The sequence below is a fragment of the Pseudorca crassidens genome, chromosome 2 (genome assembly GCF_039906515.1).
Source record: "Pseudorca crassidens isolate mPseCra1 chromosome 2, mPseCra1.hap1, whole genome shotgun sequence".
Classification (NCBI taxonomy): Eukaryota; Metazoa; Chordata; class Mammalia; order Artiodactyla; family Delphinidae; genus Pseudorca; species Pseudorca crassidens.
The window spans coordinates 108,275,791-108,286,092 of record NC_090297.1 but is presented as its reverse complement, the minus strand read 5'-3'; the positions used below and the strand labels follow the sequence as shown (position 1 = coordinate 108,286,092).

The 10,302-nt window shown below is 43.4% G+C and overlaps 1 protein-coding gene and 1 pseudogene across 1 annotated transcript; one reads left to right on the top strand and one right to left on the bottom strand.

The window, feature by feature from the left end:
* Positions 1-591: 591 nt before the first annotated feature.
* CTXND2 (cortexin domain containing 2) lies at positions 592-759 on the bottom strand. The gene has a single exon (XM_067713560.1). It carries the CDS (start codon positions 757-759, stop codon positions 592-594), a length of 168 nt encoding a protein of 55 aa, XP_067569661.1.
* A 6,268-nt stretch (positions 760-7,027) lies between these two features.
* On the top strand, positions 7,028-7,638 carry LOC137209152 (WW domain binding protein 1-like pseudogene; annotated as a pseudogene).
* The last annotated feature ends 2,664 nt before the right edge of the window (positions 7,639-10,302 follow it).

Sequence of the window (10,302 nt, the reverse complement as noted above, 5' to 3'; positions counted from 1 at the left end):
TCTAGTTTTAGATGCACCTTACCAAGCATCATGATATTATATTACATTACCTCATAAAATTATGGCCAACTTTCTTATCTTAAGAATATTAGATACTGGAGGATTGAAACCCATGGCCTTATTTTTTTTTTTTTTTTGCTGTACACGGGCCTCTCACTGTTGTGGCCTCTCCCGTTGCGGAGCACAGGCTCCGGACGCGCAAGCTCAGCGGCCATGGCTCACGGGCCCAGCTGCTCCGCGGCATGTGGGATCTTCCTGGACCGGGGCATGAACCCATGTCCCCTGCATCGGCAGGCGGACTCTCAACCACTGCGCCACCAGGGAAGCCCATCATGGCCTTATTTTAATCAATAAGTTCAACCTGTCTCTGTCCCACTTTGGTAACTATTTTCCTGAATAGGAACAACACAGACTGACTTGTGTTTCATCCTTGTTATTATTCTCAACTCAACCTCATGTGCCTATTGTGGAATGCAAGAGTGAGAAGGCTGAGAAACAGGGAGGTGAAATAATAAAAGTCTGTTTCATAAATGTCTGTATAAAAGATTTCATATCTCCTGTGAAGGAAGGTCTACCAGGCTTTTTCATAGTTCAGCTCAGAGATGATTCTGTGGCTGTGGAGCTGGCCTTATAGGGATTCTTCACCAACTTGGCACACCGAAAAATCATCACCATTAGGAACAAAAAAAGAAGAACAACAAAGGCAATGGCAAAGCCTTTGTCTACATCAACACTGCTGGACAGGCTTGAATCATCCATGAGAACACACACCTCTTTACCCTTGTCCAGCTGTAGCTACTTCCTCAGGAATGTCTTCAGATTTGTCATATTCCTAGACAAAAGAGGATAAAACAAGTTTACTGGTTTGTATATGTATATATGTATTTTCTTAATAATGCTATGCTGAAACCAGAGGGTTTTCAAAAAAAATTAGCAAGATTTATTTGAGGCACTTGTGAAACTGACAACATTAGTATAGGTGACCTTCAAGAAATACACATATGCAAAAGCGGAAGAAATACTCCAAGGCAAAACATGAGCAATTATGTGTATCTCAGAAATCAACTGGGGCTTCCTTGCTCTGTTAAATCCAGGTAAAATTGTCTTGAACACCCCAGTTCTGTGTTAAGTCCAAATCGTTCTCTAATATTTATTCAAATTCTGAGTACTTTAAGTAATTTCTTGTAGGGTCTTAACTTAGTAGGTATGAACATAAAATTGTTTTATTTTTTCTAATCACTATGTGCTGTCATTCCCATGTCTTAATTAAAAATCAGGTATGTCGCAGAAGTGATCAGTTTCAGTTATTAAAACTTAATCGGACTTCCCTGGTGGTCCAGTGGTTAAGAAACTGAGCTTCCAATGCACGTGGTGTGGGTTCGATCCCTGGTCAGGGAACTAAGATCCTACATGCCGTGTGATGCAGCAAAAAAACCCAAAAAAACAAAAGACAGCTTAATCCACCAAAACAATACTGAAAAGAACAAAGTCAGAGGACTCCCTCTTCTCAATTTCAAAACTCACCATAAAGCTACAGTTATTGAGATAGTGTCGTATTGGCGTAAGGATAGACATATAGATCAATGGAATAGAATTGAGAGTACAGAAATAAACTCATATATGTATTGTCAACTGATTTTTGAGAAGGGTGCCAATACCATTCAATGAGGAAAGAAAACAAATGGTGCTTGGACAACTGAATAGCCATATGCCAAAGAATGAAGTTGGACCCTTTCTTCACACCATATATAAATATTAACTCAAAATAGATCAAAGACCCAAATGTAAGAACTAAAACTATAGAACGCAGAAGAAAACAAAGGGGTAAATTTTCATAACTTTGGATTTGGCAAAGGATTTTTAGATATGACATCAAAATCACAGGCAACAAAAGAAAAAAATAGATAAATTGGACTTCTTCAAAATTTAAAACTTTTGAGCTTCAAAAGACACTATCAAGAAAGTGAAAAAACCCACACAATGGAAGAAAATGTTAGCAAATCTTATATCTGATAAGGGATTTGTATCTAGAATATCTAAAGTATTCTTACAACTAAATAATAACACAACCCAATTAAAAATTGGGCAAAGGATGTGAATAGATATTCCTCTAAGGAAGATATACAAATGGCCGATAAGTACATGAAAAAATGCTCAACATCATTAGTCATGGGGAATTACGCTAATCAGCAGGCATAAAGTTTCAGTGAAGCAAGATGGATAAGCTCTAGAGATCTGCTGTATGACATTGCACGTGTAGTGAATGATAATGTATCATACACTTAAAAATTTGTTAAGGTATATCTCATGTTAAGTGTTCTTACCATAGTAAAACAAAATTTGAAAAAAGAAAGAAAGAAAAGAGGTTGGCTGAAGCAGCCTGTGGCAGTAGAGAAGAAGGCAGCGTTGAGATTGAATTGATCAAGGGGGATTTTTTTTTTTCTTGAGGACCAGATACGGACCACAGATAGGGACCAGCCTGGGGGTCACATAAAAGAGGATCTAGCCCAACAGAGCTTCTTGCTAAGATGACGGTTACCTTAATAGAAAATGGCTGGAGGTGAACTCGGATTCAGCATTGTAACGACCAGTCAGAGGAGAAACATTGACCTGGAGGGATCTGCAGTTAGATAACCCTAGTGAGGGAATTTCTGGGGAGCTCACGAAAAGCACATCATGAGCGAAAGAGTCCTGAACATCATCCAAGCCTAGAGAGAAAAAATGTCAATAGATTTGTTGTGAAAAATGGTTTAATGGGTCTTTTGGTGACACACAGAGAAAACTAAAATATTGTTTTATAAAAGATTAATTGGGATGGTGAGGAGATAAATTGCTCTGTGAAACAATATCAAGAATTGCGTTCATAATGGGCAGAGGCAGAGAATTGTAAGGAAGTGTTCCTAAACTGAAGATGAGAGAAAAACTAGTCTGGTAGCTGGAAAATGGGGGAAGATTGGTAGATATTTGTACCGTCTTTAAGATATGTATCTCATTTACGTATGTATTACATTCTTTATGTGCCTTATCCTTTCTACAGTGCAGAGTCATGTGTATTTTTGCATTGAGCATTTCAGTGGCTTATCACTCTCTACCTCTGTTAATATCCTTTCAGGCCTACTTCCCAAATATGTCTCAGATCAATTCCCTTTTCTTTATCCCTTATGGCCACCCCTGTGCTCTAGGCCATCAAATGCCAGACACCTGCAAATACTCTCTGATCTCCTGAAAACACTCTTATTCTCCTCCAAACCACAAAGCAATCTTTAACAAATGTAAATCAATCAGTCTGCAGATTAAAATCCTTCAGCAGCTTCCCACTGTCTTCAAACTTCTTGATGGGGTTTCAAGGCTGTCCACGATTTGGTCTCATCTTGTTTCCTGCCGCTCTCTTCTTTGTACTTTTTTACCCAGCAATGCTGGGCTTCTCACAGTTCCATGAGTTTTGCATGATCCTCCTTTGCCTCCATCCCTTTTCTGTTAACATTATCTTTGCATTACTCCCATCCTTCTACATTCAACTTTTAGGCCTTAGCTTAAATGTTAATTTCCTAGGGAGATATTCTAGTAACATTCACTATAGTTTATTATAGTTAGTTTCTGTCTTCTCTGATAAAATAGTAATCCTACATGAGACTAAGGACCCTATATAATTTTTTTTTTTTTTTTTTTTGCGGAACGCGGGCCTCTCACTGTTGTGGCCTCTCCCGTTGCCGAGCACAGGCTCCGGACGCGCAGGCTCAGCGGCCATGGCTCACGGACCCAGATGCTCCGCGGCATGTGGGACATTCCCGGACCGGGGCACGAACCCGTGTCCCCTGCATCGGCAGGCGGATTCTCAACCACTGCGCCACCAGGGAAGCCCTATAATTTGTTTTTTTATCTAAAAGTCTGGCATACATTAGATGTTCAGTAAGTATCTGTTCAATGAATGACAGTAGCACTACACTTTGTAAAGATGCTCATTGAATGAATGAATGACTTTGAGAATGTGGCACTGAATTAAGAAAGGAGAAGACTGTTGCTGATGTAAAAGGATAGTGTTAGCAGAGTGGTAAAGAAGGAATCCAGACTTTAGTGGATTAAGCAGGAAAGGGCAGTGAGGAAATGAAGACACCGAGATTTTAAATCGTTTATGAGGAGTTCATCTAGGAAAGAAAGAATAGCAGCTAAAAGCCTATTGCAGAATCAAACGAGGGATTCCTTTTCAAAGGCAGAATGGAAAGGTATCAGGTAGGATGTTTTTGGTTGCAAGAGACAGAGAAGTCCACTTAAGTGAGATTAAATAATACATGAAATTTATTGACTTATAAGACTGAAGTCCAGAGTAAGGATAACTTTAGGTATGGTTGGATCCAGAGATTCAAGACGTTATCAGGGTTCTGCATTTATATGTCTACCTTTCTTCTATGTTGATTTTATACCCAGGCTGGGTTCCCTGTTGTAACAAGAATGGCTCCAGAAAATCCAGACCTCACATATTCCCCTTTCATATTATCTCCTCTTCATCAATTCCAGAGGAAGAAAGAACACTTTTATATCCGTCAGGATTCTTGTTTGCAAGCGATAGAAACAGGGTTTCCTTTACTTAAGCAAAAAAGGGTATTTATTATAAGGAGATCAGGTGGCTTCCAGAATCAAGCAGAAGGAGAACTGGTCCTATAAAACAAGCAGAAACCAAGAGAGGCCAGGCATTGGGAACCACAGCTAAGGTCAGCACAGGAAAAGTCTGGTTAGGGCACTGTCGGCACTGGACACTACCACAATTGGACACTGCTGCTGCTGAGCACTGCTGCTACCGTCATTGGATACTCTGCCTCTGCCATGCCTGAATTATAAATTGTGTCATCTTTGTGTCATTCAATATTCCAGACCCTGGCTGGAGCATCCGACTGGTCAAGGCTGAGTCATGCCCCAGGACTTAGCCACCACAGGGTGGAAGAGGGAATATTTGGTATCTCTAGGCACTGTAGTGAAAATGATGTTCTGCCTCTCACAGACTCACATAAAGGAAGATTTCCCTCAAGTAAGACGAGGTTTGGGATGTTGAGCAGACCAAAAATGACAAACATCTATTTTTCGGTCTTGGCCCCAATCCAACTATATGCTGTTTATAAGAGACTCACTTAAAATTTAAAGGCATAAAAACATTGAAAGTAAAATGTATGCTAAGTAAATACTCACCAAAAGATAACTGAGGTGCTATATTAATGTCAGACAAAATAGACCTTAAGACCAGAAGCATTATTAGGGATACAGAGGAATAACATTATGATGAAGGGCAAAATTCAGTAGGAAGATGTAACAGTTCTAAATTGTATGCACCTAATAAAATAGTCTCAAGAGAAATAAGAAAACAATAGGACTATAGGGAGAAATTGATAAAAATTGTAGTGGATAATAAACACATTCTTCTCAATCATTGATAGGTCAACTAGACAGAAATCAGTGAAGATACAGAATATTTCATTAATACAATTAACAAGCTTGATTTATAGAACCATGCATTCAACACTGAGCAAACTCATACTTTTCCACATATTGTTTAATCACATTTGAGTTGGCTTTGGGAATTTTTTTGGTAATTTGAAACTAAAAACATCCTAATTCCATGTATTAAATCCTGTTCTGCTTAGAATAGCTAGAATGGTTTCTGTTCTCTGCAAGTAAGCCTTGATGGATATAGATACCAAGCTGAGTTTATCCCAGAAGTAGAAGTGTACTATATATATATATAAACCATATGAATACCTCAGTTGTTGCAGAAAAAGCATTTGATACATTTCAATACTAATATAAAACACCCATATTAATATTCTTAGCAAAATAGGGGTAGAAGGGAACACCTTTAACCCAATAAAGGTACCAACAACAAAAAATGTATAGCAAACATCCTACTTAATGGTCAAAAGTTGAAAGATTTTCCTTTTAAAATTGGGAACAAGACAAAGATGTTCACTAGCTTCACTTTATTCAACATCATTCTGGACGTTCTAGCCAGTGCAGTAAAATAAGATAAAGAAAGAAAAAAAAGGGCTTCCCTGGTGGTGCAGTGGTTGAGAGTCCGCCTGCCGATGTGGGGGACACGGGTTCGTGCCCCGGTCCGGGAAGATCCCACATGCCGCAGAGCGGCTGTGCCTGTGAGCCATGGCGTCTGAGCCTGCGCGCCCGGAGCCTGTGTTCCGCGACGGGAGAGGATGCGGCAGTGAGAGGCCCGCGTACCGCAAAAAAAAAAAAAAAAAAGAAAGAAAAAAAAGAAAAAACAAAGATTTAAAAGGAAAAAACAAAAATGTTCGTCATTCACAGATGTCATTTCCTTCAGAATAGTCTATAGAAAATATGAGAAATAGGCAATTTAGCAAGGTGTCTGGATGAGATACATAAGTCAATTGCATTTCTAAATGCCAGTAACAAACAATAAGCAGAAGGAAGAAGAGGAAGGAGGAGGAGGGAGGTGGTGGAGCGTGGTGGAGGAGGGGGAGGGGGATGGAGAAGAGAAAGCTCCTGGGTGGCGTGGCGCCCCTGCTCCCCCAGGCGCTGCCCAGCCCCCTGTCAGCCAGGGCTGATCCCCCGCAGATCTTGGCTCTCCTCTCATTTTCGGCCTCACGAATGTTAGTTTGTTCTCACACACGCTCAGCCTGCAGAAACTGTTAGATGTTCTCAGGTCGCCACGAGGGAAGCTGAGGGTCCTGGACTTCACCAGAGCTGTGTCTGGAGGACAGCTCTCTCTTCCAGGTCCAGGATGCCCCTCATCTGTGGGTGCTGGGCACAAGCTGGGTACTCTGTGGGTGCTGTGGTTGCTGGACTGATGTTTGAGGTACCATGAGGACCAGGTGGAGCAATGACCAGTTTGCTAGATTCCTAGAAGTGGAACTGGGGACTGTGGGATTACAGGCTCTCCAGGGCCTAGGCTGGCTATCCCCATCCCGTGTCTGGCTGACCATGCCCACCCTCAAGATTCCTTGATTGCGAAATGAGAAACTCAGGGGCCCTCAACCCTAGTCTCCTTTAGCCTCCACTGGCCAGATGACAAACACTTTACCAGGATAAGGAAACCTGCGTGGGTCCCAACAATCAAAGCTACATCTGTGACGCAGGACACTGCTGTGGACAGTCTCAGTGCTGCAGCTACTACTCTGAATTCTGGTGGTTCTGGCCCGTGTGGACCATCATCATCCTCCTGAGCTGCTGCTGCGTGTGCCACCACCGCCGAGCCAAGCACCGCCGTCAGGTCCGACAGCGGCAACATGAAATCCACCTGATCGCCTACCGGGAAGCCCACAATTACTCAGCGCTGCCATTTTATTTCAGGTTTTTGCCAAACTATTTACTACCTCCTTATGAGGAAGTGGTGAACCGACTCCGACTCCTGCCCCACCATACAGTGCCTTCCAGCTCCAGCAGCAGCTGCCTGCACAGTGTGGCCCTACAGGCGGCAGCCCCCGGGGCGCCGACCCCACCAGGGGCTCCCAGGGGGCTCAGAGCAGCCCCTCGCCCGGGCCCAGCAGAAGCAGCACGCGACCCCCGAGCATCACTGACCCTGAGTCCTCCAACATGCCAGCAGACCCAGCAGTCGAGCCAGAAGGAGAAGTTTTGTGTGCAGGCTTGGCTGGGGGCTATCTCTGGAACTTCTACGGGTGAGCAGAAGGCCCTGCACTGTGGCAGTGGATAGAGGTGCAGCTTACCGCATCTCTCCCCTTTTCATCTGTGCCCACAGGTGATCAGTACCTCCCCCATCCCAAACACACGTCTGCCGGCCTTCACGTCTCACTGTTCTCTATGAACAAATGAGGAGGCTGTGGGACCTGAGAAAGGGGAGTCCCGCAGCCTGACTCTCACACAGTATTTTCTCTTGATTCTGAGTAAGATGTTTTGTTTATTTGTTTGTTTTTTCAAACTGACCATTTGGAAAAAATGCCTTGGTTATCTGTGGTTTTCATGTCCTTTCCCTGCTCCGCCCCGCCTTGAGTGGGGTAACTAATTTTGTAGCCTATGTAAAGTGTCTAAGTGGCCCAGGTAGGAGGGTGAAGGCAGCCATCCTGAAGGACCACAGGATCCTTATTACTGTAGTTTGGCTTCAAAAACCAGTTGAGTTTTGATAGGAATAATCTGAATGGAGAAAGCAAACTGCTGAAACTAACATTCCCTGTCCAGCCCTGTTCATATGAAGAGTTTGGTTCTTCCCCCACTCTTGAACGATGACATTCAGACTAGGCATTGATGTTATGGTAAGAAAGGAAGGTATATATATGTATATATATGAATACACACGTATATATGTGTATGTGTGTATATATGTGTATACACACACACACACACACACACAAAATAGACAAATCCAAGGCTGTGAGGTGAACGAGTGTCTGAGTTTGGAGTCCACAAAACCAAAATCCATGTTGAACAAAGTGCAGTCCGTATACAGTGACTTTTTGGATAACCTGTGTGTGTCTGTTGTGTGTGAGCCCCCAGCCGTGTTTTCCTGTGACTACACTTTGAACGGCAGCCTCTCTGCTCACGTTACCCATGCGTTTGGAGCAGGCGCAGCCCTCTCAAGGTAATTTGTTTTACGCATTTACTGTTTACTGAGCAAATGTCTGACTGTGCGCTTGGGTGTACCCAGCAGCGCTGTCGGCGGCAGTCCCCACGTTTGCCAGAGATCCTGTGCTCCATGTAGAGGTTTTACTTTACCCATCACTGCAATTTGCACATTGCTCCGTGGACACTCAGAGGCCTGTGTTCTGCTCCCTGTAAATGGAAACGTGCTCTGAGCCTGTTTGCCTCCCTCAGCTGCTCCTGACCCTCGGCCTCAGCCCCTGGGGGTATCCACAACCGCTTGGGACAGAATGCCAGGGTGGAACCTCCGACAGAAGCTGGACTGGATCTTCAGTGTCCAGCTTGGACTGGCTGTGGCCCAGACGTCAGCCCTGCCCAGAATTGCCAGGAGGGTTTGGCGGCCACCACAGTGCCGTAGGGCTTACCTCCCTCTGCTGAGGTCCAGCGCGTGGCTGATGTGTGGTGAAAGTGGGCAGAAATGTGCCACAGCCCTCAGATGCCTTTCCTGCCACCTTTTGGTTTTTGGTTTTTGTTTTTGTCTCAAACAACTCACTGAAGTGTCTCAAAGGAGATCAAGTTTTACCAAAATGAACCCTGCTTGAGTTAACTGGTCGAAGGGATGGATTCTGGCCCTCTCAGGATTCCTTCTCCAGTCAGAGTGGGGAACTGGTCCACGTGTTTACTGCTGGGTTCACTGCAGCATCCAACCCAAAAGGCATGAAAAGAAGAAAACGCAACGGGTGGAGCTGGGCTCGAGTCCAGCGTCACAGTCTGGCCCCTGCTACATGAGGCTGCCCTGCATGACGAAAGACGGAAGTAGGGAGCTGAAGGACTTGGGAGGGGGCCGGGGAGATGTGAGGGAGTCTTGTGTTCCAGGTGAACGAGAATAAAGGGGTTGGTCGAGGGTTTGGTGCTACAGTCGGAAGATTTGCAAATGCTAACACATTCCCCTGTGAGGCACATCACCTTTTGTCAGTTATTGTGAATATGTGTATTTTAAGCAATAAGATTCAGTTGGTCAGACTTTTCTGGGCAGTCTCGGTGGCGCATTTCCTGTGCTGTGATTGTTCTGAAGACGGAGTGGCTCTAACCACTGTGAGAAGCCCAAATAAAATCGATCCCCGAAAAACAAAACAAAACAAAACAATAAGCAAATGTAATTTAAAAAAGACACCGCTGGGAATTCCCTGGCGGTCCAGTGGTTAGGATTCAGCACTTTCACTGCCGTGGCCCAGGTTCAATCCCTGGTTGAGGAACTAAGATCTTGCAAGCCATGTGCCGTGGTCAAAAAAAACCAAAACCAAAACAACTCATTATTTACAATAGCATAAGAATATATAAGGTATTTAAAAATAAATCTAAGAAAAGTTGAGCAGGACCTGTTTGGAAGAAATTATCAAACTTTACTGAAAGTCATTAAAAACACCTAAGTAAATAGAGAGATATGCCATATTTATGGATTCAACATGGTAGAGCTTTAATTCCAACTCTCCCCAAACTAACCTTTAGAGGCAGTGTAACTCCACCAAAATCCCATCAGGGTTTTTAGAGAAAACTGACAAACTGATTTTCTTAATTGTATATGGGACCTCACAGGCCCAAGAATTAAAAAGACATTCTAAAGAAAAAGAATAGGGTGGGGAGATTTCCCATATCAGTTATTAAGGTTTATTACAGAGCTATAGTATTTTTGACATGGGGTATATGTACATGTGTAGATAATAGACTATTTGAGCAGACTAGAAAGCCCAG